The 26322-nt window shown below is 44.7% G+C and overlaps 1 protein-coding gene across 2 annotated transcripts in view; it reads left to right on the top strand.

The window, feature by feature from the left end:
- The window catches only part of KDM1A (lysine demethylase 1A), a 53145-nt gene extending 27551 nt beyond the window's left edge, over positions 1-25594 (top strand). The window contains exons 7-20 of one of the 2 annotated variants that reach the window (XM_063140727.1): positions 1165-1271; positions 3673-3754; positions 6436-6530; positions 8117-8259; positions 8669-8759; positions 9061-9195; positions 9470-9543; positions 11073-11184; positions 12433-12565; positions 20061-20248; positions 20863-20977; positions 22428-22555; positions 24530-24676; positions 24996-25594. In XM_063140727.1, coding sequence (XP_062996797.1) covers positions 1165-1271; positions 3673-3754; positions 6436-6530; positions 8117-8259; positions 8669-8759; positions 9061-9195; positions 9470-9543; positions 11073-11184; positions 12433-12565; positions 20061-20248; positions 20863-20977; positions 22428-22555; positions 24530-24676; positions 24996-25181 — 1736 coding nt within the window. In that variant the 3' untranslated portion in view covers positions 25182-25594. Of the gene's footprint in view, positions 1-1164; positions 1272-3672; positions 3755-6435; positions 6531-8107; positions 8260-8668; positions 8760-9060; positions 9196-9469; positions 9544-11072; positions 11185-12432; positions 12566-20060; positions 20249-20862; positions 20978-22427; positions 22556-24529; positions 24677-24995 lie in introns of both variants that reach the window. The other variant, XM_063140726.1, reaches the window with a different exon arrangement.
- Positions 25595-26322: the final 728 nt, after the last annotated feature.

Genomic DNA, 26322 nt, shown 5'->3' with positions numbered 1-26322 from the left:
TCACGGATGTGGTTTACACCATATGTAAATTGCAGTTGAAAGCTGAAGGCTCTTTTCTCTTGCACCCCATCCTGCCGGGCAACCTTTCCCTTTTGAGCTCTTTCAAGAACCTTACTCAGGAGGGGTAAGGAATGGCAGGTTGGGGACAAGGTAAGCCCTTGAGCTGCTGGTTCTGATCCCTGGTGTATTATTCACTTGTTTACTTTATTTATATCCAGTCTTCCTTTTCCAACAAAAAAAAGTCAAGGCAGACAACAAAAGAAAAATAAAATCTGTATGGGTCAAAGTAGTGCAATGGAAGGTCCCTCCCTTTCTTCCCCTGCAGAATCGTTGACTACTGATGGAGTCAAGAGTGGGGAAGGCTGGGTAGCAGCTGGGCCAAGCAGACCAGTGTTCTCTCTCTGTTCTTCTGCTAAGCTACAGAGTCTCTGGCTGCCAGTGGACGCGTGTATATTTTATTTATTTATTACATTTATCTACCGCCCCACAGCCGAAGCTCTCTGGGCAGTTTACAAAAGTTAAAAACAGTGAACATTAAAAAGTATACAAAATTTAAAACCATCAAAAACAGAAACAGTATAAAAACAATGGTATCCATCTAAAAACAGCAGTTCTGGGGTCCGTTAAAAAACAAACAAACTTAATGTTGTTAAGTGCTGTTAAATGCCTGAGAGAAGAGAAAAGTCTTGACCTGGCGCCGAAAAGATAACAATGTTTGCGCCAGGCGAGCCTCATCCGGGAGATCATTCCATAATTGGGAGGCCACCACTAAAAAGGCCCTCTCCCTGTGTGTTTGTATAGATTTAAGCTCCTGGCCTAATTATGTGCTTATTAAGCATCTTATTTTGTTCAGAAGGTCACTATTTTTTGGAAATCTGGCCCCTTTGTAATGATTTTCTTCCAAGATTTCAGGTTTGATCCAGAGCATCTTTCCTGGTTGCAGATTTCCTGACATTTTCTGATGCTCTTTAACAACTTAGATCAGGGATTTTGTTCAAGTAATATGCAGTGTTAAGGAAATTTAGTAAACTAAAAATATATTGGCAAAGTCAGAGAGGGGCGGGCGGGGGAGAACAGTTAACATAGCTCACAACTGCTCTTTTTGTCAGAACGCAGACAGTGTTATATCAGTTCACTAACAACACACCACATTTGTGTTTTTAGCCAAGAAGACTGGCAAGGTGATCATTATTGGTTCTGGAGTCTCTGGCTTGGCAGCAGCCCGCCAGCTACAGAGCTTTGGGATGGATGTCACACTCTTAGAAGCAAGGGTGAGTGCCTGTGGCAGTGTGTCTCAGCCTTGGAATTAAGCCCAGAGGTTACTGGCCTGCTTTTTTTATTTTTTACATTATTATTATTATTATTATTATTATTATTATTATCATCATCATCATCATCATCATCATCATCATCATCATCATCATCCCGCCTTTTGCCCAATACTGGGCCTCAAGGCGGTCTTACAAAGTTTAAAACCTACATTGTAAAACCTAGGAAAAGAAATGTAAAAAACAAACACACACAAAAATGTTTAAAATATACAACAAAATTATAAGTCATTAACTTAGATGGAGGACCAAATTACTCTCCAAAGGCCTACTCACCTATGTGCTCACACATACCTGTATTAGCCATTTTTAGCCCATCGGCAGCCAGTTCATGTGATGGCACCGCGCATCAAAGTATATACAAAAACTGCGCTAAATGAGACGTCAGAGGAAAGGATATATAGTAGTTTTGCAAAAGTGAAAGCCCCAAGGATACGGGGATGGTCTTCCTCTTAGAGGCATTTCCAATATGTGCTCCTCTCTTTATTCAGGCCCCCTTGAGGATGATTTTTCACTGCCAGGCCAAAAAAAAAAAAAAGAGAGGCTTTTTCAGAAAGCTCTTTGTGCAGGCTGATCTGTGTTGTTTTTAAATGGCTGCATAGCATTTTAATCAGGTTATTACTTCGTGTCTGTTTTGGTGCTATTTTTTTCTGGTTGTTTTGTTAGTGTGTTTTCGATGGCTTAGCTCTGTTTTTTGTAGTGTATGTGTTTGTTGGCAGTAATGGATTGGATGAGGGTGAACAAATTGAAGCTTAATCCAGATAAGAGAGAGGTGCTCCTGATCAGTCAAAAGGCAGATCAGGGAATAGGGATTCAGCTTGTGTTGGATGGGGTTCCACTCCCCCTGAAGACACAGGTCCGCAGCTTGGGTGCACTTCTGGATTCAGCTCTGAGCCTGGATGCCAAGTTTCGGCGGTGGCCAGGAGTGCATTTGCACAGTTAAAGCTACTGTGCCAGCTGCACCCGTTCCTAGAGATGTCGGACCTGGCCACGGTGACACATGCCTTTACATGTTACATCCCGATTGGATTACTGTAACGTGCTCTGCGTGGGGCTGCCTTTGAAGAGTGTTCGGAAACTCCAGCTGGTTCAAAGAGCTGCAGCCAGATTGTTGACCGGGGCTGGTTACAGGGAGCATACAACTCTCCTGTTAAAACAGCTCCACTGGCTTCCAGTCTGTTTCCGGGCACAATTCAAAGTGCTGGTTATGACCTATAAAGCTCTATATGGTTCGGGTCCAGGTTATTTGAAAGAACGTATTCTCCCTTATGAGCCTGCCTGTGTTTTGAGATCTTCTGGAGAAGCCCTTCTTTCAGTACCACCTTCTTCACAGGCACGCTTGGTGGGAACATGGGAGAGGGCCTTCTCGGTGGCTGCTCCGGTGCTCTGGAACTCTCTTCCCGGGGAAGCTAGGCTGGCTTCCTCCTTGATGGGCTTTCGGAAGCAGGGGAAAACTTTTTTGTTCCAGCAGGCCTTTGGAGAATAATCTGTCCCTCCATCTATGTTAATGTTTTATAATTTTGTTGTGTATTTTAAATGTTTATGGTTCTCCTCCCCCCCCCCCCCATGTATGTTTTAAACTTTGTAAGGCTGCCTTGAGGCCCAGCATTGGGCAAAAGGTGGGATACAAATAAATATTATAATAATAATAAGTCTGTATGTTTGATATTTTAATTTGTTTTGTAAACCATTTAGTGTCTGTGTGTCCAAGAGAATGCAAATAGCAAATAACTAAATAAAGAAATAAAAGGCTTGTTTCTCTTTACACAGACCTGTACCTTGTTTACATGCTTCTTCATTTCCCCATCTGCAGCGCCACCAGGTTTGATTACAGTGACAAATTACAGTGAATTCAGACGAGAGATGAGAAATGTAGAATTCAGGCCAGGTATAACAGTGTGTTTTTAAAAAGAAAGATATCGTTTGGCTCTTTGGCCCTTTCCAACTATTGTTGAATTGGCTGATTCACATGTGCTTTTTAAGTTGTACACCTACAGTATTATGTGTACATCTACAAGTGTAGCTTGTATGATAGGGATGCAGATGTCAGGGAGTTGGAATTGATTGTGGTCACTGTGAAATGTATAAATTTGCCACTGCAAAAAATGAAGTGGCTCATATAAACTTTTATTTAAATACATGTAGGAGCATTGCTGTTAAATTTTGACCAGCATTGTGGTCTTGCTGCTGTTGACTCGAGCCAATTGGTTCTCTGCCCGTTAGTTCAACATTCCTGTGGGTGGACAGTCTGAAAGCAACTTTCTCCGCAGTATTTTAGAGGATATAATTTTATTGAAGGCCTTGAACCTTAAAATCTAAACTCTCCCACCTTTTTTTTTTACAGGATCGTGTAGGGGGCCGAGTTGCAACTTTTCGCAAAGGAAACTATGTTGCAGATCTAGGAGCCATGGTAGTAACAGGACTTGGTGAGTCTTAGCTTAAAAACTAGCCTGAATTTAAACACTGCTTATTACTAAGGCCCTTTCTACGCCTAAGGATTATCCCAGGAAAATGGAGGAACCCTCCCTGCCTGCTCCCAGGATCCCCTGTGTGTCATTTGGATGCACAGGAACGATCCCGGGATGATCCCGGGGGGAAAAGGCAGATGTAGAAACGGCCTATGTTGCCTTGTGCAAATTACAACCCCTTGGTATCTGTTTTTCTTTAAACATGTAGTCGTGGCATTAGCAGTACTCCTCACTTACTCAGAGTGATTTGTTGTTTTTTCTTTCTTCTGGGTCTTGTCCCTCCCGGTATGAGTTGAGACCTGGAGGGACTTTTGTCCCTGTTCTTTGCAGTCCTTCCAAGTAAGAAAACAAGGTTATGGTAGTCAGGTCCGATACTTTTATGCCCAATAGTGTCAATCAAATTCATGATGTGTTAGTTCATCCTTCCCTAACCTGGTGCCCTTGAATGTGTTGAATTACAACTCTCACCATGTCCAGCCCAGCTCGTTGAGGATGATGGGAGTTATAGCCTAGTACATCTAGAGAGCATCAGGTTGCGGAAAGTTGTATTCGTTGAACATTCCTATGAGTGGCCAGTCTGAAAGTCGTTTTCTCTACGGTTGAGGAGGCAACTTTGAAACCGAGACCTGGTGCCCAATGGAGAAAGGGAGTCTCAACCTGAAACGGTCGGAGGGCATTCATCTTTAGTGACAAGTACAAGATGATGCTTCTTCTTTGCCATCATCTTTCAAAGATTCCAACCACTCTTGTGTTGATATTGTCAAGGGAGTGAAATACTGGGAGGTTCTTCAAATTTTGGTTATCTATGTGAACTTTGAGCCTTATTTTAAAATTTTCCTAAACTGTTGTTTATCCAAACGGATTTCAGGGTGGTGTACAAAGCATAAAAAAATAACAGTGAATACAGTGCTATAAAAACAATAACAAAACCAACCTTCATACAAACAGTAAAGCTGAGAGGCTACACCCCAGAAAGTGGTGGTGGTGGTGGGAACCCCACTGAATCAGGGAGGGACATTATAACAAGTTAAAATGACTGGACAAATAAATATGTCTTGACCTGGCTCCAAAAAGATTGCAATATTGGCACCAGTCAAACTTATCTAGGAGAGGTTATTCTAAAGTGGGTGGGCAAGAGGGGGGAACAGCAGAGAAAATGCTCTCTCCCTTGTAACAAAGTTCAAGTCATTCATTTTTCTTCTGGAATACTAATCAGTGTCAAAACCCTGATGATATTTGAGTAAGTGTTAACTGCTTCTGCCTGCAGGTATAGCACTCTTTTGAAGAGGCAGCTGCTTTTTAGAAGCAACTTGTGGAAACCTAGAATAGCTGGGCAGTAGGCGACCAGAAGGTCATGAAACTAGTTACACACTGAGGTAGGGTCTTTAATGCCAAACACCCCCAAGAGGCTGAACCATGTATTCAAGTTTAGGGTGGTCTACATATCACAAGGCAGTTAACCCATTAAATTCTGAATGGGCAAACAGAATTTACAAAGCTCTCTAAGGAAAACCTTTCATATTAGTTAGTTTACATTTGATATAACTTAAATGACTTGTGTGTGGGGAATGAGATTAGATAAATGCTATTAGTTACGGTAACTAACTGGAGCCTCCGTGCTGGTGGGATTCCTTGAAAGCATTTGACTGTCTACTGTGAGATAAAAGATTTCCGGCTAGGTGGGCCCTCAATCTGATCCAGCACTCTTATGTTCTTAGAATTGGAAGGGGCCATATAGACCATCGAGTCCAACCCCAATCTCAGAGCAGAAATCCAGTTTAAAGCATCCCTGACAGATGGCTGTCCAGTCTCTGCTAGAACACTTTCAGCAATGGAGAACCCACCACCTCTCTAAGGAGTTGGTTCCATTGTCTAATTGCTGTGACTGTTACAATCTGCCTTTTTGTAACTTAAGCCTGTTATTTCATGTCCTTCAGTCTTGGATCATAGAGAACAGGTTGTGGCCCTCTTCTGGGTGGTAACCCTTTAGCTACTTGAAAAATGTTATCCTATCTCCATCCACCTCACCCACCCCGCCCAGACTTCTATTCTCAAGGCTAAACATACTCAGTTCCTTCCATTTTCCCTTGTAGGACTTAGTCTCTAGTCCCCTTCCCCTTCTCTGAACTCATTCCAATTTATCTGAATCCTTCTTAAAGCGTGGTGTCCAGAACTGAACACAGTAGGTCATGCCATTAAGTAGTGGATCAATCTCAGTCCATACTGGGCCTGTTCAGACAACATGCTAAGCCATGGTTAGGCCGCTATCCCTTTTGCAACAGATGTTTAAACTGTGATTATGTAGCCACTATGGTTAGGAATGATTCACACGACACGCTAAGCCATGATACTTAGCTCAAAATGCTTAACCATTGTGGCTTAGCATTTCATCTGAGCAGAGTCTCTCTCTTTGAGTCGTGAGAAAAAGCAAAGCCTATAGAAAGAGGTGCCTTTCCTATTCTCAGTAGGCCACTACTGAGACCCCACCAGATTAAGCAATACAATTTTTGCCATGTTTTATCTAGCTCTTTTTTCGAAGGTGAAGTGGTTTACTCCTGTAACTGTACTACATGGTACTTCCAGATTTTGATCCTTTCATTTGTTAGACTACATTCTTCTCTGTTCAAACCCTTTTGCAGGAGGAAACCCCATGGCTGTGGTGAGCAAGCAAGTAAACATGGAATTGGCCAAAATAAAACAAAAATGTCCACTTTATGAAGCCAATGGCCAAGCAGTAAGTCTGATGATTCTTGGGAATCTTCTTTTGTTGAAATAGTTTGGAGCCAAACGACACTTTGGCTTGATAAAAGATAGTCTGTGCTGCTTTCATATGTTAGAAGTTTTTCCTGTTGTTGAATCAAAGCCCTCCTCTCTACAATTTAAAGCCCTATTGCTGCTTTTCTTATGGGGGCACGTATTCTCCCCCCCTTTATTATGCCTAGATCAGGGATGGGGAACACATGGCTATCCTCAAGTGGTTTAACTGCAACTCCCATCATCCCTCACCATTGGCTTTCCTGGCTGATGGGAATTGCAGTTCAACATCATTTGGAGGGCCACATGTTCCCTATTCCCAGCAGAAATGCTTTTTATGACTCATATAATAATAATAATTTATTTCTTACCCGCAGTGAATATAAAACACATTAAAAACTGATTAAAAACATAGCATACATGATTAAAACATCCTAAAAACATTCTAAAATTTCACTGGATGAGCAACAAAAAACTGCACCTCCACGTTTCCAGTGAGGTTTGTCAGGGTCTACTGTGTAACATTGGAAGAGTATTTGCATGTCCTGAAAATTTAGTAAAACTCCCTGCTGTGTGGCAGAAAAGCGGGGTATGAAAAACCAACATATCAATGATGCAGGAAATCTGTGATTGAGTCTCCACCTTCTCCCCACTCCTCGCACAGCAATAGGGAGCTCTGGTTTTATTTGAAGCAGTGATGCTGAGGAGCGGGTAGTTTAACCCTTCTGCTTCACATTGTTCCCCTGATTTAACACTGACCCCACACCTCATGCTGGTACAGTGGAAAATACGTAGGTACCTGTGTTGTGGCTGTCCTTTTTCTGCTACAAATCTAATAGCAGGTTCATGATGACAATTTAGAGCAGGGGTCTGGTGCAGGGGTAATGAGTTTGAAAAGAAAATGCTCTCTTCACAGAACCTCTGCTCCAGTTGAAAATGGAACTACCTTAGTGCCTTAAAGTAGGGAGGGGAAGAAGTAAATGGGCCCTCTCTGTCACCGGACCTGTCAACAAGCTATTCCCCCCCGCCCCATTTTCCCCATGTATTTTCAGTTGTTGCTCGAAAGGCACAATCAGTCAGATCTGGAAACATAGGAGCCCATCCTTTCTGGAACTCGTGAAGCAGCCTCATAAATTTCTCAGAGTCCTTCCCTGTTTGCATTCTGAAATCTGTTAACCTAATTCTAAAGTGCAAGCAAAGTCTTGCTAGCACTGAGTCTACCAGTTTCTCACCAAGTTTCTACCAGTTGTGAGTCTCAGATAAGATGCTACTATTTATGCTCTTTAGAAAGACCCAGTGGTATATAGTGGATGGCATGTTGGAAATGAATGGGTCGGGGTGGGTGGGTCCTGGGCTCAAAATATTATGAAGCTAACAGCATGGCCTTGGGCAAGTGGTATCTCTCCACTTAACTAGGCTCAGCAGGTATTTATGAAGGTAAAATAGGGTAACTCCTCTCCCATCTCCCCCAAATGCATGAGCAGAAAGTACTCCGCAACATGTGGGGCATTCTTGAGTATTCATGGCTGTTTTTCATATTGTTAACTTCAAGCATAGTTCTTGCAGGTTCCGAAGGAGAAGGATGAAATGGTAGAGCAAGAGTTTAATCGTTTGCTGGAAGCCACCTCATATCTCAGCCACCAACTGGACTTCAATGTCCTCAATAACAAACCTGTCTCTCTGGGTCAGGCTCTGGAAGTTGTCATACAGTAAGTGGGATTACATGTCATTGATAACTTGGAAAGCATTTACCCATTTAGTGCATGGTGGGATTTTCAGATCAGTTCAGTGTTCATGATTTCAACACAGGTATCTTTCTGCTTATCTGTGAGTCTCATATAAGGTGCTGCTGTTTATGCTCTTTAGAAAGGCCCAGTGCCAGTTCCCACTGAGCCTTGTAATCATATTATTCCCTTTGGAATGAAAATGTTCGATCTACCTTTCAAGGGATCTTAATGGCTTGAATACACCCTTAAAACGGTTGATTCGGTGTGAAGATTAAAGCGGAAACGACACCGCCTGGTCATCCTCACTTAAGAGTGCCGCAGTCTGAGGTCGTTTCTCATCCTGTGATGGCTTCTCTCTCTCTCTCTCTCTCTCTCTCTCTTCTTTACTTAGATTACAGGAGAAGCACGTGAAAGATGAACAGATTGAACACTGGAAGAAGATAGTGAAAACTCAAGAAGAACTTAAAGACCTCCTTAATAAGGTCAGACGTTCATCCAGCCTGAGACGCCTACTGCTGCTTTCCTTCCGGTTGAAACGTACATTGCTCCATGAAGTAGGGAGAGGATTCCTACCCCACCAATATTCTGGAATCCCTGCAGTGGGTTATAAGCGACATTCTTTGTGGTGTCTGTGTGGTCCTGTGTTTGAAAGTGCAGTAGGCCGTTGCCACAGAGTCCTGTGGACTTCTGAAGTGGGCGGAGGGATGTGTGAAATGCTTTTTCTCTCTCCTTCTGCTAATGGTTTTTCCTTCTCCCTCACCCCCTCACCCCCTTTTTATATAGATGGTGAACTTAAAAGAGAAAATAAGGGAGCTCCACCAGCAGTACAAGGAGGCATCCGAAGTAAAACCACCCCGAGACATTACTTCGGAATTCCTTGTGAAGAGCAAGCATAGAGATCTTACTGCTCTCTGCAAGGTATGGAGCAACATGAACATGGCTTTGCCTGCTGAATGTGTTTCAAACTATGTAATATGAACACTTTTATAGAACGATTAGAGATGTAAAATGTCTGGAAATAATGAAGCCATGGGGGTGGGGGGGGGGAGAAATGTGTTGTTTTTTTAATCCTCTCTGTCTTAAAGCAACAGTAGTAGGGAGTCCATCTCCTATCTTCCGTATGCTTAATAAGAGACTATTTTACTTTCAGCATGTCCTGCATATTTATGCATTTGTGTAATCCCCTTATCAGGAGTATGATGAATTGGCAGAAACACAAGCAAAGCTGGAAGAGAAGCTTCAGGAACTAGAAGCCAATCCCCCAAGGTAAAGAATTTAGACTTGCCCATGTGCGTGGCTGGATGTTAGTATTGGTGGTTTGTGTTTTTAGATATCCCTTCTTTTGTGGTCGTCAAATAGATACGGTGGAATACTTACAGCAAAGAATATGCCAGTGGTTTTTAAAATGTGGTCTGAGGACCACCAGCAGGTTGCAACTTGATCCTACTGAATGCAAAAGCACATTCTGAAGAGTTCGAGATTTCTTTGAAGCTTCCTCCACATGTTGAAGAGGGAATTCACTTTATAGTTTAAATGTTACAGTTTGAACCCAAAGGTGCTTTGCGACTCATGCAGTGGGGACATCAAAGAAATCTCTGGCTCTGTGCACAGCTCTCTATCCCTTGTGCACGTATCACTTGGTTCTGTTGCAATGTAAGCTGACAGATGCAGCAATTGAGCTCTGATTCTTATGCCTGTCAAGCCTCATCCTTCCCAGCGGGCCATAAGGGAAAGAAATGTCCTCAACACAGCAGTGTTGAAATGAAGCTGCAAGTAGGTGATAGATGGTCTAGCCCTTCACAACAGGAGGAACGCACAACAGGCTGACGCCATGTTAAATGGGAAAGCTGGAAGTAGGCGTGGCCAGTACCTTCACTCAGATTAAGCAAAGAATAATGGAAGTTAATCAGCGCGCCTTAACATTTTGAGAACTATCTCCAGTATTCGAGGCAGTAAGCCTGTGTGCACCAGTTGCTGGGGAACATGGGTGGGAGGGTGCTGTGGCACCATGTTCTGCTTCGTTGGTCCTTGGCCGACAGCTGGTTGGCCGCTGTGTGAACAGAGTGCTGGACTAGATGGACCCTTGGTCTGATCCAGCAGGGCCCTTCTTATGTTCTCATTAGAACATAAGGGTGAACTCTGGGAAAGGGAGGGTGGGGAAGATAGGGGTAGCATGGAACCTTTGGGACTGGGTGGCAAAGGAAAAGAGGGGTACATGGGGTGCCAAGTTGTACATGGGGGAGAGAGAGAGGACTTTTGGGGACTGAATTAGGCCCATATTTCTCCTTGTTTTTTTCCCCTGTGACCTGTGTTGAATGTAAGTTGCGAGCTTCAGGGCAGGAAGCAGTCTCTTACTGTTTATACACCTACCCCAAACTCATGGCATATTATGCACTATAATCAAAAGAATAAAAGCAGAGTACTATCAAAGAGTGGCTTTTCTCACATTCATTCATTTGATCTCTGCCCTAAAGGTACTGAAAGACTTACATCATCATTTATAGTTGCGGATGTTCTTGCTGGGGGGGAGCGGGGGACCTTCCAAAAGACTTTCTTCCTCTGGCCAGTAGCGGAAGCTCCAGGGTGAAGGAGTTTTTATACACTTTGGCAAAATGTTGACCAGGACTTAGAAACCAAGTTACATGGCAGGACAATGAATGAACTGCTGTCAAAAATGGATATAAGCAGAAAGGGGGTAAACTGTGTAATTTTGCAGGCCAACTGGTGGGAGCATACACTCTTCACATTCCCCTAACAGTCTCTCTCTCTCTTTCGCTCTCTCTCAAATTTTATAGTGATGTTTATTTATCATCAAGGGATAGACAGATTCTTGACTGGCATTTTGCAAATCTCGAGTTTGCAAATGCCACACCGCTGTCTACTCTGTCGCTGAAACATTGGGACCAGGTAACTATTTAGTTTTTTTCTCCAAACTAAAGTTTAAATAGGTCTTTTTCAAAATAACTCTGAATGTATCAGCATGGAATTGATGGTAGAGTAGAGCATCCTCTGTCCAAAACTATATATATCCTTCCTTCAACAAAATTATAATTTCCCACCAGGGCTAACCCAAACTCTGTACTCCCAAAAAGCCTGATTGTAGAATTTTTCATAACTTTGTTTTTGCTAGACATGGGAAGAGGCAAAGAACTCTTTAAGGCACAGAGATTATATCATTTTGATCACTGAAAGTACTTTTCAATTGTTCCTCACAACACAGAGACACCCCCAACTCCAATTTCTGTCCTTTTGTGGGTATATTTGCAGGATATGCAGTTTCTAAAATGTAACTTAGAGATTGAAGCAGTGCTCCAGAATTCACCATCTGCACTTTTATTGGTTTCTGTTGCAGTGTTACAGACCCTACAAGAGTAGATACCACTTAGATTTACTGCTTTAGCTGTTGCCCTTTGGACTGGATGGGATGTTACCTGAATTTGCTCTCCTATGTACACAAAGCAGGGAAGGAGGGAGCGCCTTCGGTCCCCACCCACCTGGCACACTTCCAACACCCCCAGATGTCCATGCGTGGTGTGACATTCTTAAAAGGCACATTCACATAAAATTCAATGCACATGGGCCCAGATCGTGCAGTTGATATTCCAGATAAAACCAAGGAATCAGCCACACCATCTGGACCTCATCTGCATTGAGCTTTACATGTGGCCTGCCTTTAAGAACATTGCTCCCATGTGTGGGCTTTCAGAGGTGGGGCAAGGACACTGGGTGGGCAGGAAGAGAAGGCATGCTCTTGCTTGCTTTCTCTCCCACCCACCCCCACCCCCATGTGTGTGAGAGCAGATCTAGGTAAGGGGATCATAGCCTCTTGTCTCAGGGCATTCATAGTATGGTGGAGTGAGATACTGCAAGGAATTCCAGAGAGCTCTCTTCGTCTGTTGCTGTACGGAAGTCAGTAACAGATGAATGATTTTAACACCCTTAGAGACTTTGTGTAACTGTAGATAGATGGACTCCTGTTCCTGCTGATCACAGTCATATAAGCAGTTGCCTTTTGTCATTGCCCTCTGTGGGGGTTTGCCACCACTGTCTGTCCGTAGTAAACATGGTACAATGTGAGTGGGATTCCCTGGGACCAGTTGTCTTACAAATGCACTGAAGGGACTTCTGAATCTCCTTCCCACCCCTCTATTTCAGGATGATGACTTTGAATTCACAGGCAGTCATCTGACGGTGAGAAATGGCTATTCCTGTGTGCCTGTTGCTCTGGCCGAAGGTTTAGACATTAAGCTAAACACAGCCGTTCGACAGGTTCGCTACACAGCTTCAGGTGAGCAAAACTTGTAGTCATCTCTGGTTGTTCTGTTAAACTAAGGCTGCTGTTTGGTCAGTGCTTCTGGGAAAAACGACTTGCTGGATTTGCATGCTCCTGCCCATGCACCATCTGTCACTGATTGGCAATTAAATATGCTTCCCACCTAACACAGAGCTGACACAATGCCTACCCACTGGTCTCAGGATATGATGTATGTAGAGAGAGAAAGAGGGAAACCAGAGTGTGAAAGTGGGTGTGGCAAAGGTGGGTGGAGGATTAGCTATTAGCAGCCAAAAATAACGGATTTATGGTGGACCATGAGAATATTGACACCATATTATTAGCAGAAACTATCAACGATTTGAAACGTATGCTGAGGAAGGACAAGGAAGAAAGCACAAAAGCAGGACTTCAGTTGAACATCAAGAAGACTAAAGCGATGACAACAGAGGACTGACATAATTTTAAAGTTGAAAATGAGAAAATTGAACTAGTCAAAGATTATCAATATCTTGGCACAGTTATTAAACAAAATGGAGACAATAGCCAAGAAATCAGAAGAAGGTTAGGTTTGGGAAGGGCGGCTATGAGAGATCTGGGAAAAATCCTTAAATGTAAAGATACAGCATTGGAAACCAAAGCCAGGATTATTCAGACCATGGTATTTCTGTTCTTCTTCGTGGTCTCTATGCATCACACATATGGGCTTTGCGCCTGCGCAGAGACCAGACCGGAACCTTCTATAGCTAAGTGGAACGTTTTTGGCGGGAACCCCTCCCCCACGCTACTGCGCATGTCCATGGGGTTCCCGCCCTACCCTCAGTTCTTCGTCGTCCGCCATCGTGCCTAGACTGAAAGACCAAACCTCTAGCGTTTCTCTGTTAAATCTGTTTAAAATATTTTCTAGCTACCTTTTTCTTCAGCTTTCTTCTTTTTCGTCCTTTTTCGTCCTTTTTCTCTTGTTATCTATAAAAAAAAAAAAAAAAAAAAATTATTATATTCTTGTAGATAGTTTATCTTAGCGACTACGGTCGCGACTGCCGCATGGCAATAAAGGCCCCGTTCCGCAAGTGTGTCAAGTGCGGAGCCAAACTACCTCCTACGGACGGACACTCCCTTTGTGTCCTTTGTTTAGGCGAAGGTCATATTGTAGAGGCGTGCCACCATTGCATGTCCTTTACAAAACAGACCAGAAAGAACAGGGCAGACCGTCTTCGCTCAATACTTTGGGAGAAAGCCCTCAGAGCTACGGAGGCTCCAATGGATAAAACGGCAACTGATAAGCCCGTTTCTGACCGAGGCACAGGGACGAGTGTGCAAGCCAGAGCAATTGATAGGGCACAGATACCCCTGACGCCTGGCCGGTCATTGGCAAGTTCTGCAGCCAAGAAAATTTCAAAAAAGGCCAGAACGCCAAAATCTTCCTCCGAAATGGAGAAGAAAAAGAAAAAGAAGAAAAAGGATACTGAGAAAACTTCTCATGGTTCTCCTCGACTATCCGAGTCTTCTCGGAGACAAACAACCCCTCCTACCGTAACGGCTGTTTCGGTATCGAGGCATGTCTCGACGCCGAGACCCCAGTCGATACCGAAGAAGACGGTACCGACGCACCCTCCCAGTTTATCGGAGGGTGAATTACGTGATTCGGCATCGGCAGCCTCATTGAGAGAGCCTATCAGACCTCAAGTACCTCAAGATATAATTCCACTACAACCTTCGCCTAGACGAACACCGAGGCGTGATTGGGACAGAATCTCTCAATATTCTGAGCCCCAAACCAGACAAGGTTATTATGACTGGGATCGCTACCGACCTCAGAGATATTATGATCAATATCCACCGGAGGAATATTTCGCCCAGCCTCCACCCACATCCAGAGTTTGCCAATTGCCACTGCCTCCTTCTTCTATCCACCAATCTCCTGCTCGACGCCATAGCCGTTCGTCGACACCAATCACTGCAGCGGCTACGCTACCGACGCAGCAGGTATTAGTTGATCCAGCACAACATCAGATGCAGCTGGTTACTGTTTCGTCACCAGAGGGTAACTACCCATCTGATTCCGATTCAGTTCATTCCGTAGTAGCATCGGTACCATCACCAAATGATGCTGTACATGGAGAGGATCCCTCATCGCCATCGGATGATATGGTGAGGTTCTCAGATCACATGTTAAGAATGGCCCGTGCACTCGGTTTAGACCTTGAGCAAGCAGACGAACCTGTAATCGATCCCATCTACGATGTGTTTCAAACAAAAACGACCTCAACGATTGCTATCCCGTTTCCGCCGGCTCTTAAACAAGCAGCGCAACTCTCATGGGAGACACCGTCTGTGACACAACCCACCTCGAAGAGATTAGAGACTCTTTATCGGATTCAAGAGCGGGATGCTGGATTTTTAATCAAGCACCCAAAACCAAATTCGATCGTGGTGGAGTCAGCTCAGGGTCAGTCACAAAGAGCCCATTCCGCTCCCGTAGATAAGGAGGGCAGAAAGTTGGATTTGGCAGGTAGAAAGATCTACTCCGCAGCATCTCTCGGTATCAAGGCCTCAACTTACGAAGCAACGATGGCGCGATACCAGCTCTTCCTCTGGGAGAAAGTGGGGTCACTATGTGACTACCTCCCAGAGGATAAAAGAGATTTGGCGAGAGTTTTTCAATCGGAGGCATCAGCGATTGCAAGACAACAACTATCGACTGCAAGACATCAAGTTGATTGTCACTCAAAGAGCATGATGGGGGCCATATCTTTGAGGAGACACGCATGGCTAAGATCTGCCAATCTCGCTACCGAAACTAAATCTAGGATCGAAAACATGCCTTTCGATGGCGAAGGCTTGTTTAATAGCAAGACCGACGAGACCCTAGATAACATCTATAAGGCTCGGTCGACTGCGAAGAAGATGGGTTTTTCTGCTCCTCCAGCGCAGTACAGACCTAAAAGATGGTCAAGGCCACTTATGCAACAACAATATCAGCAGCGGCCTCATTACCAAGGCCAACAGAGACAGCAACAACAACAGCTGCAGAGGAAGAGGCCTTACCAGGGCAGATACCAACAGGACAAGAGGCAACCCGACTTCTCTAAGAAGCAGCGGGTTTGACTCTTCGGCCCCAGATCCACTCCCTTTTGCGAACCGCCTAGCACCCCATTACCATCAATGGGAGTCAATAACATCGGACTCCTGGGTGCTCACTATCATCAATTCGGGCTATGCCATCGAGCTCGATGCCCTTCCTCCTTTTTCCGGCGTGAAAGTAACGACTCCATCCCCTCCTCTGCTGCTCGAGGTACAGACCTTGCTGGCGAAGGGAGCTATCTCTCCCGTACCTGCAGAGGAGCTCAACCAGGGATTTTTCTCCCGTTATTTCACGGTCCCGAAGAGGGATGGAGGTCTTCGACCGATCATGGACTTAAGACAACTGAACAAGTTCATCACCCCGAAGAAGTTCCGTATGACAACGGTTACTTCAATTTTGCAGCTTCTACAAAAAGGAGTTTGGTTCGCAGTGGTGGATCTGAAGGATGCGTACTTCCATATTTCCATCAGGAAGTCGCATCAAGCTTACCTGCGGTTTTCGATCGGTGCATCCCAGTACCAGTTCACCGTTCTTCCGTTCGGGTTGGCCACGGCACCGAGGGTTTTCACGAAGGTCATGGCGGTGGTATGCGCCCACCTAAGGCAGAAAGGCATTTATATTTATCCATACCTGGACGATTGGCTCCTCGTAGCGGACAGCAGCGAGGCGCTCCAGTCGGACATACTAACCACCCTCAACCTGTTGGACTCGTTGGGGCTGTGGATCAACCTCGAAAAGTCCATTTTGACTCCGCAGCAGAGATTGGACTTCATAGGGGTAACCCTATCCTCTCGAGACGGGAGGGCATACTTACCTTCTACCAGGGCAAAAACCCTTCAACAGTTAGCCATCGATACCGAGAGCCGCCGAAAAGTTTCGGCATGGACAGTTCAGAGACTGTTAGGTCTGATGGCAGCTACTACGGCAGTCATCAGATTTGCGAGACTCAGAATGAGGATATTGCAAGCTTGGTTTTTGAGGACTTTCGATCTCAGGCTCAATGCTCGACGAACTTACCTTTCAATACCGAGGCAGGTGAGGGCATCTCTGAATTGGTGGTTCTCGATGTCGACTCTTCTCGAAGGCGTTCCATTCCAACAAGACGCGCCTTCGGTAACGATCACGACGGATGCATCCTTAGAAGGATGGGGAGCCCATTGCAGCTCTTTAACTTCTCAGGGTCGTTGGCCTCGATCACAGAGGGAGCATCACATCAACCATCTCGAACTCCTGGCAGTAGAAAATGCAGTAAAAGCATTTGCACAGATGATCGAGGGCAGAAATGTCTTGATCGCAACGGACAATACTACCGTGGTGGCGTACATCAACAGACAGGGTGGAACAAGATCACACCCCTTGAACCGTTCTGCACTCAGAATATGGAACTGGTGCATAAAGAGAAGGACTTACCTGACTGCGATCCATGTAGCCGGCAAGGAAAACGTCATTGCAGACTCTCTCAGCAGATCCTTCCATGTCGACCACGAGTGGGAGCTCGACGTCGAAGTACGGGAAAGCCTTTTTCGGTACTGGGGCCGCCCTGTTGTCGATGTCTTCGCTACCGAGGACAACGCAGTCTGCGCCAAGTTTTGCAGCAGGGCAGGAAGAGGAAAGCGCTCTATAGGAGACGCTTTCACCAGAACTTGGAGAGGAAATCTCCTGTACATGTTTCCTCCCTTTCCACTATTGACAAGAGTGATAGCCAAGATCCAGATGGACAACTCCAATTGCATCCTGATCACACCGTGGTGGCCTCGACAGACGTGGTTCTCCCACGCTCTTCGGCTATCGAGAGGGGATTACATCAGACTCCCGTCGACACCGAAGCTACTGTCTCGACACCGGGGCAAGGTTCGACACGCAGATCTGTCGACCCTCAAGATGACTGCATGGAGGATAGCAACCACTCTTCCTCTAGAGCCAGAGTTTTGACTGTGGACCACATTATATTGGCAGCTCTAAAGCCTTCAACAAGGAAATCTTATGCAGCAAAGTGGCGGAGATTCCAGAACTTCGCATTGGAAAAGGACCAATCACCTGAATCTTGCCACTTATCCTTGATCCTCAATTATTTATTGACACTTTTCCAGCAAGGACTTAAACTTACATCCATCAGGGTTCACCTAGCTGCGATTACATCTTTTCATCGGGGCATAGATGGTTTTACACCTTTTACCCATCCAACAACCAAGAAATTTTTGAAAGGTCTGAAGAACACGATACCAACTGTGAAAAGTATCGTGCCGCCATGGAGCCTATCAGTTGTGCTGCAAGCATTGACACGCAAGCCCTTCGAGCCCATGGCTTCGACAGACCTTAGGCTTCTAACTTTAAAGACTGTCTTTTTAGTAGCCATTACATCGGCAAGACGTGCAAGTGAGCTTAAAGCTCTTAGAATAGATGTCCCTTACACTATCTTTCATAAGGATAAAGTTGTGCTACGCACTGACCCAGCCTTCCTACCTAAGGTAGTGTCAACTTTTCATCTGTCCCAGCACATTACTTTACCTGCTTTCTTTCCTAACCCAACTACACCTCTTGAGTCTTCCTTGCATACTCTCGATGTAAGAAGGGCTCTTGCTTTTTACAAAGACAGAACGGACAAATTTAGAAAGACAAAACAATTGTTTATTTGTTATGGGGAGCCTTCTAAGGGACTTCCTGTCTCCTGCCAACGACTGTCTCGTTGGATAGTGGAAACAATTGAATTGGCCTACTCTATTGCTAAATTAGAGTTAGTGAAACCTGTGACAGCTCATTCCACCAGAGCTGTTTCAACTTCGGTGGCCTTCACCAGAGGTGTCCCACTGGCAGAAGTCTGTAGAGCCGCAACGTGGTCCACTCCATCCACGTTTGTCAAGCACTACAGTTTGGACACCCGTGCGAGGCAGGACTGCTCATTTGGGAGGACAGTGCTTTCAGAGATCTTCAGATGATGCACCAACCCACCTCCAAAGGTATGTCAGCTTGCTACTCGCCCATATGTGTGATGCATAGAGACCACGAAGAAGAAATGCAGGTTGCTTACCTGTAACTGTAGTTCTTCGAGTGGTCATCTATGCATTCACACAACCCACCCACCATCCCCACTTGGTGGTGTGAGACTTGTAAATGACACAGTTATATGTGAAATGTACTTTATTAAAATTACACTCAGGTTTATGGGGGCACGATGTCGGACTCCTGTAAACTGAGGGTAGGGCGGGAACCCCATGGACATGCGCAGTAGCGTGGGGGAGGGGTTCCCGCCAAAAACGTTCCACTTAGCTATAGAAGGTTCCGGTCTGGTCTCTGCGCAGGCGCAAAGCCCATATGTGTGAATGCATAGATGACCACTCGAAGAACTACAGTTACAGGTAAGCAACCTGCATATCTCCATGTATGGATGCAAAAGTTGGTCAATGAATAAAGCAAATACCTTTAACTTTTGTAAACCGCCCAGAGAGCTTCAGCTATATAAATTTAATAAATAAATAGGAGGAAGATCGACTCATTTGAAAATGTGGTGTTTGAGGAGAGTTTTGTGGATACCATGGGCTGCGAAAAAGAACAAATTAAGCCAGAACTCTCACTAGAAGTAAAAATGCTGAAACTGAGACTATCCTACTTTGGACATATAATGAGAAGAAATGACTCAGTGGAAAAAACAATCATGCTAGGGAAAGCAGAAGGTAGATGGGAAAGAAGAAGGCCAAACGAGAGATGGGATGACTCCATAAAGGAAGATACGGACAGGAAGTTGCAAGATCCGAATAGGGTGGTTTACAACAGATGCAACTGGACGTCACTGATTCTTAGGGTTGCCATAAGTCGCAGTTGACTTGAAGGCACATAACTAACTACTAACTATGAGAATGTTCCAAATAATGTTTTCAGGGAGGATATAGAAGGAAAGAGGGAACTGCTCAAACTGAGGACATGGGTGACTGTTCAGGTCCGGGGAGCAATGTCTGAAGAAGATGTGGCGGTAAAATAAGGGCTGATAGTAGATGAGCTTGCGCAGAACAGTGGGAACTGAAATGAGAAACAAGGGGGCGGTTTAATGCACTGGCTTCAGGTGAAAGATAATGTAGTGCTAGCGGGACAGTTCTTTAGTTTTGAGAAGGGAGAGGCAGGTTTAAAACTGTTTAGCTACGATGCTCCCTGGATGGCATTGAGCAAGCAATGGTTGTGAATTTATCTGAGATAAGGATTGGGAAGCAGTTTGTAGACTGGAAAGACCCAGAGAAAGGATCATAGTATACTGATCTGCTAGAACTTGAATCCACCTAATATTCAGAGGTAAGGAACTGAATATGTAGATGGTGATAGTAATTTAGGGTGTTTAGGCAACCATTCCTCCACCTCTACAAATTTTTCCAACAATAGCACTCCTATGCTTACCCGGCAATCTCTTCTCCCTGCCTCCCTATTCCATTTCGCCAGGATGTGAAGTGATAGCTGTCAACACCCGCTCCACTAGCCAGACGTTTATTTATAAGTGCGATGCTGTTCTGTGCACCCTTCCCTTGGGAGTGCTAAAACAGCAGCCTCCTGCAGTACAGTTTGTGCCTCCTCTTCCGGAGTGGAAGACATCTGCTGTGCAGAGAATGGGATTTGGAAACCTGAACAAGGTAACTTGAAATGCACATGGGTGTGTATAGGCAGAGGAACAAGCATAATAGCTATACCTTTACCTGCTACTGGAACGGATGGGCGCTTTCTTCCTTGGTCTCTTTCAATGTTCCACACTTGAGAATAAAAACACAGTACCATTCGCCCTTTCTAGAGTCCTCTAAGGGTGCCTGGAGAGGAATCTGTCGTTTTAGAAGACAAAAAATCCTGTACCCTTTCTGCTTCAGGTGCTGGGATTGGCTCATCTCTTCTAGGGCATGAATTTCTTGAGCATGCAGTTTACATTGTACTGCTCAGACTCCAGCACATGGCAGAAGTGAATTAGCTTGTTTTCCGTTTATTGCCTAATACTACATTACTGGAAATATCAATGGGCCTTGGATGCGAATTAGAGGGACACTTCCAAAACCTAATGTATGGCCTTCTTAGCCTTTGCTATATATCCTGCTCTGTGTGTGTGAGTGTGATATAATAAAACGTGTCTATGTCAATGCCTGAAATATTCCCTGAAAGAACAAAAAGACCCTTGCTGTTTTATGAAGCTCTACAAAATGTAATTAGCTTGTAATGTAAAGCAGTCTCTCCTAGATCCTAACGTGTCTCTTCTCTTTAGGTTGTACTGTGTTTTGACCGCGTGTTTTGGGACCAGACCGTTAACTTGTTTGGTCATGTCGGCAGCACGACCGCCAGCAGAGGAGAGCTTTTCCTGTTTTGGAACCTTTACAAAGGTACTTGCACCAAAGCACATCACCATTTGTTTTCATGGGAGCAACAGGAGAATCCCTTAATATACATAAGCAGGTGTTGGTGGTTACTGCATAGTGAGGTCTTAAGGTAGTTCTTTTGAAACACAAATCAAACTCCATAAAATATTAAACACAATATCCTGTTAGAGCTTGGATATCTTTTAATTTATCTTCTGTTCGGGCACTTTTGTTCTGCACGTTGGAGCTGTCTGAAGCGCAAACGAACAGAAGTACAGGAGATGCTCTGGAGTTCCACAGCTGCACGGACCTCAAAGGAGAGGAACTGGCCGTGTGTGTGCAGGCGGGTGGAGCCGGAGGCAGGATTTTGACGTCTGCATTGAAGGGGTGGTGTATACACCTCAGTAGATGGTACAGTGCATAGGTTGACGGTATCATTGCGCAGGGAGAACATTTGACAGGGCTTCTCAGTATCATCAGAAGGCAAAGTAGGTGGGACTTCCAAGCCTTGCACACCTCCCTCTGCGGAGTTGTGACATAAATGTGGTGGTGGTGGTGGTGGTGGTGGTGGGGTTAAGAACATAAGAAGAGCCCTGCTGGATCAGACCAAGGGTCCATCTAGTCCAGCACTCTGTTCACACAGTGGCCAACCAGCCATCGGCCAGGGAAGAACAAGCATGACATGGTGCAACAGCACCCTCCCACCCATGTTCCCTAGCAGCTGGTGCACACAGGCTTACTGCCTCAAATACTGGAGCTAGCACACAAGCGTCAGGGCTAGTAGCCATTGATCTGGGTTGATCTGCCTGGCAGACAACTACATAGAAAATGCCTTGCTGTATAGAACACCCAGCACCCAATGTTTGCATCAGAGGAATACCAGGTCAGACAGTTTGTCCATCTAGGCCGGAATGGTCTCCGCTGACAGGCAGTGGCTCTCCAAGGTCTCAGGTTGGGGTGTTTTCTATCATTGCAACCTGATCCTTTTAACCGGAAATGGCCAGGATTTAACTTTGGAAGATTTGGCATGCAGGGCATGTTCTCTTCACCTGAACTCGGCCTGCCCCTTGGCAACCATGGTATAAGAATGCCATAAGGTTCCTAGCAGCACCTGGTTTGAATGGGAGAGAGATATCCCTCTTCCTCTTTCAGATGCAACCAGAAACAGTAGACATAGCTGAATAGGAAACTCAGTTCAATTCTGCCCACACACACCTTTTAAATGACTGGAATCTACTCCCACCCTACATCATCTCTGCCTAATGTCTTCTTCTGCATATGATAAATCTTTCCCCTCCAACCTCCCTCAGCTTTTTTGATAGGTCTTTATCTTCATGAGAAATGTATTCCATTTTTAGGCTGTTTGCCAGAGAACCTTCCAAAATACTCGCAAACAGAAGGAGGAACTAAAGATGTCTGACTAAGTGTTTGCTGTGTGCCGATGTCCCAATAATCTCTTTTCCCCCCCACACAGCACCAATTCTTCTGGCTTTGGTAGCAGGTGAAGCAGCTGGAATCATGGAGAACATCAGTGACGATGTCATTGTCGGACGCTGCCTTGCGATTCTCAAGGGCATTTTTGGCAGCAGCGCTGTCCCTCAGGTAGCGTGTTGAGTCCTTTATAGTTCCGTCTGTGCAGGAATTCTCAAATTCCTTGATAATCCTATATTTATCATTATCAGTGTATGAAGCAAAGTAGCGTAGATGCTGCTGAGCCATAAAAAGATTGGTTCTGCCTGCCTACCTTTATCATGATCAAGCCTCACAACTTCATTAAAGGGGTTTATTTGTGGACCAAACTTTTCAAAACGAGAGGAGCTGTACGTCCGATGAGGGAAAGAGCGCTGTTTCAAGCCCACAGCTATGTTTTAATAAATTAAACCTCTGTCATGTATAACTTAGGCCAGACATGGGCCGCATAACAATTCACTTCTTTAGGCTTGCTTGGTTTTTCCAACTTGTTCTATCAGCTGGAAGGAGCAACTCCCTGCCTGCCTGTTCCTTTTCTCTCCCTGTTTTCCTGTTCCTGCTTTCTGTTTTGCGGATATGGGCACGCCTTGAAAGCAGGAAGAGTGGGCAGCATCACCCTCCGCCCTCAGTTATGCAGCAAATACTAGTGCTCCTGGTCAGCCTTAGGAAGGAAAGTCTTCTGGTCCAGACAGACAGCACTTACCTATCCAGGCACTTTAAATGGGGCATGCTGACATTTGTGCCACAATACTCTTGGGTTGTAGTGATTTTTATTGCACTCTCTGAGTTAACTAGGCCAGAGGAATTAGTTGCTTACTTACTAGTTGTGGAAGACCTCATTCAATGTGCATTTAACAGGTGAAATGCACAACTGGGACCCTCTCATGATGTATCTGTAGGACTTTTGCTACTTCATAGTGCAGGTGAGGGATTGGATGTTTAACTTGTCCCTCCATATAAAAGAATTCTCTATATGCTCAAAAACTAGCATAGAGAAGGTTATGTTAGAACCTAATACAGGGAGTTGTATGTGGGAAAGCTCTTCATATTTTGATAATGTAATGTTTAATGCTATTGTTATTATTGCCTTACTTGTTTTTTTATTAATGTAATCTGCTTTGAGCACTAATTTGAGAGGAAACTTGGAGTATAAGTTGAAATAATAAGAGCAGATGGCTGGATCCTGGGCTGTGGCATCCCAAACCCATGGCTGGCTCCTAAAAGGCATTTTTGTGAACTTGAAAAAATTCCTGCCTGTTTACATAATTTAGTGTAAAAGATAATGATTTGAGAGGTCATTTTGTAAGTTGCCCTTTCAGGGTATTAAGTGATCTTAGACCTCTCAAAACACAACTGACAGATGAAATTTTGGTCAGGCACTTCTGGCCCAATTGAGGTTTTCTGTTGCTTACAGTTTTTTCATCCTAGTGAAAAGCCTGTTTCGTATGCTTTGTGCATGCATGAACACATGCTCACCCCTCCTAGTACAGGAACCTCATGAAGCTTACTTGCAGAGGTTCTCTATTTTATTTATTTATTTATTTATTTATTTAGCGCCATCAATGTACATGGTGCTGTACAGAGTAAAACAATAAAATAGCAAAACCCTGCCGCATAGGCTTACATTCTAATAAAATCATAATAAAACAATAAGAAGGGGAAGAGAATGCACCAAACAGGCACAGGGTAGAGTAAAACTAACAGTATAAAAGTCAGAACAAAATCAAGTTTTAAAAGCTTTAGGAAAAAGAAAAGTTTTTAGTTGAGCTTTAAAAGCTGCGATTGAACTTGTAGTTCTCAAATGTTCTGGAAGAGCATTCCAGGCGTAAGGGGCAGCAGAAGAAAATGGATGAAGCCGAGCAAGGGAAGTAGAGACCCTTGGGCAGGTGAGAAACATGGCATTAGAGGAGCGAAGATCACGAGCGGGGCAATAGTGTGAGATGAGAGAAGAAAGATAGGAAGGAGCTAGACCGTGAAAAGCTTTGTAGGTCAACAGGAGAAGTTTATATTGGATTCTGGAGTGAATTGGAAGCCAATGAAGAGATTAATGACAAAAACATTTCCAATGCGTTTGTTTCCCTCCCCCCGCCCTTATTTCATCCTCAGCCCAAGGAGACGGTGGTATCTCGTTGGCGGGCCGATCCTTGGGCCCGAGGTTCCTATTCCTATGTCGCAGCTGGATCTTCAGGAAATGATTATGACTTGATGGCTCAGCCAATTACTCCAGGACCAGCCATTCCAGGAGCTCCCCAGGTGAGAACTGGAAAACTGTGATTTTGCCTTGAGTGTTTCATCCGCGCAACACGCTAATCCACACTTAGTGGGCGAGTGTGGGTTGTTGTTGGACCGTGGTTTGTTTGTTCAACCTTGGCCTAGCGTGTTGTCTGAACTCAGGACATTTTCCCCTGGGTGGCTTGTTAACCATGCAGTGTGGCTTGTTAACCGCCCCAAACAATCCATCAGCAAGCCATGGCTTCTCAAGGTGGTGTGTTTGAGAAAAATAATCTGAGATGCAACTTTATAGAGGTATAAAACGGGCTCTTGTAACCTTGCCAACCTATTTCTTTTCCAGCCAATTCCTCGCCTGTTCTTTGCCGGTGAACATACGATCCGCAACTACCCTGCCACTGTTCACGGAGCTCTGCTGAGTGGACTGAGAGAAGCTGGGCGCATTGCAGACCAGTTTCTCGGTGCAATGTACACTCTGCCTCGCCAAGCCACCCCTGTGGCCACTGCACAGCAGGCTCCTGCCATGTAACAGTGCTAGAAGTGGTGCAGTGGGCTCAGAATGCTTTGCAAGGACTTGTCGTTAGGAGCAAGTGGTCTTCCTGGTCTGTAGCACTACTGGTTGGAAGGCGGAACCAGGAGTCGAAAGCATCACCCCTGTTGGGCGGCCTGCCAAAGACATCCACCACCTGAGAATGCAGTTCCAGTCCAATCCCAGTTCACTGGAGTGGTGCTTGTGCTCCCCTGAAATACAGACTCCTGGTCTCTCTTGGGTGGGATCTATTTTGGTACAGAACTGTGTTTGGTTGTTTCTTCCCAGGGTTTAGAACTCTTGTAAGTTAGCTACTGTTAGGAATTAAAAGATTGTCTTAGGTGGATTTTGTTTTGGAAATTAAAAAATAAAACATCCTTTTTTTAAAAAAAACAAGCGAACCACAACCAAAAGCCTTCCTTTTTCTTGGAGTAAGATGGAACTCATGCCTTACTTTTTCCTACGTGCAACTAAAACGTTACACATTAAGCCAGATATGGACCCACTCAAACATGTGTGTTGGTTGTGGGCTCTCCCACACTAGAGGCATTCGAGAGGCAGCTGGACCTGTCAGGGAAGCATCTGTCAGGGATGCTTTAGGGTGGATTCCTGCATTGAGCAGGGGGTTGGACTCGATGGCCTTGTAGGCCCCTTCCAACTCTGCTATTCTATGTGTGGGGGTGGCGTATTTCTCTTTGTATATTGCATGTATACACTGCTTTTCTGCTGAAGCAATTAGAAACGGATACTTGTAGGTGTGTTGAATCTGGTCTATTTGCATTTAAAAGATGGTTCTTGCTAAGAAGCTAAAGGAGTATAATTACAGCTGGTGCAGACAAAGTTTGAGCTGGGAGGTTAAAAGAATGATCAGTCATGTTTTGCATTTATTAAATAATATATATCAAAGGCCACAAGAGAGAACTAAATGAGAGGCCACCAATAACCGGAAATCATTGCACACATTTGTTTTGTCATGGTATTCTTACCTTCAATTCAGAAAAGCAAATTTTATTGATAGGAGTTTATGCTGCCCCTTAAGAGTTGTCAATCAGTATTTGGGTGTATGAGAATCAAATTTTAATTTCAAAAACAAAAACTATATCTAGCCTTCCTAAAATGCATGTTTGGAAGCATCTGGGCA

Source organism: Elgaria multicarinata, chromosome 13 (genome assembly GCF_023053635.1).
Source record: "Elgaria multicarinata webbii isolate HBS135686 ecotype San Diego chromosome 13, rElgMul1.1.pri, whole genome shotgun sequence".
NCBI classification, from domain to species: Eukaryota; Metazoa; Chordata; class Lepidosauria; order Squamata; family Anguidae; genus Elgaria; species Elgaria multicarinata.
The sequence above is the reverse complement of the archived record's forward strand: the minus strand, read 5'-3'. Positions and strand labels throughout refer to the sequence as shown.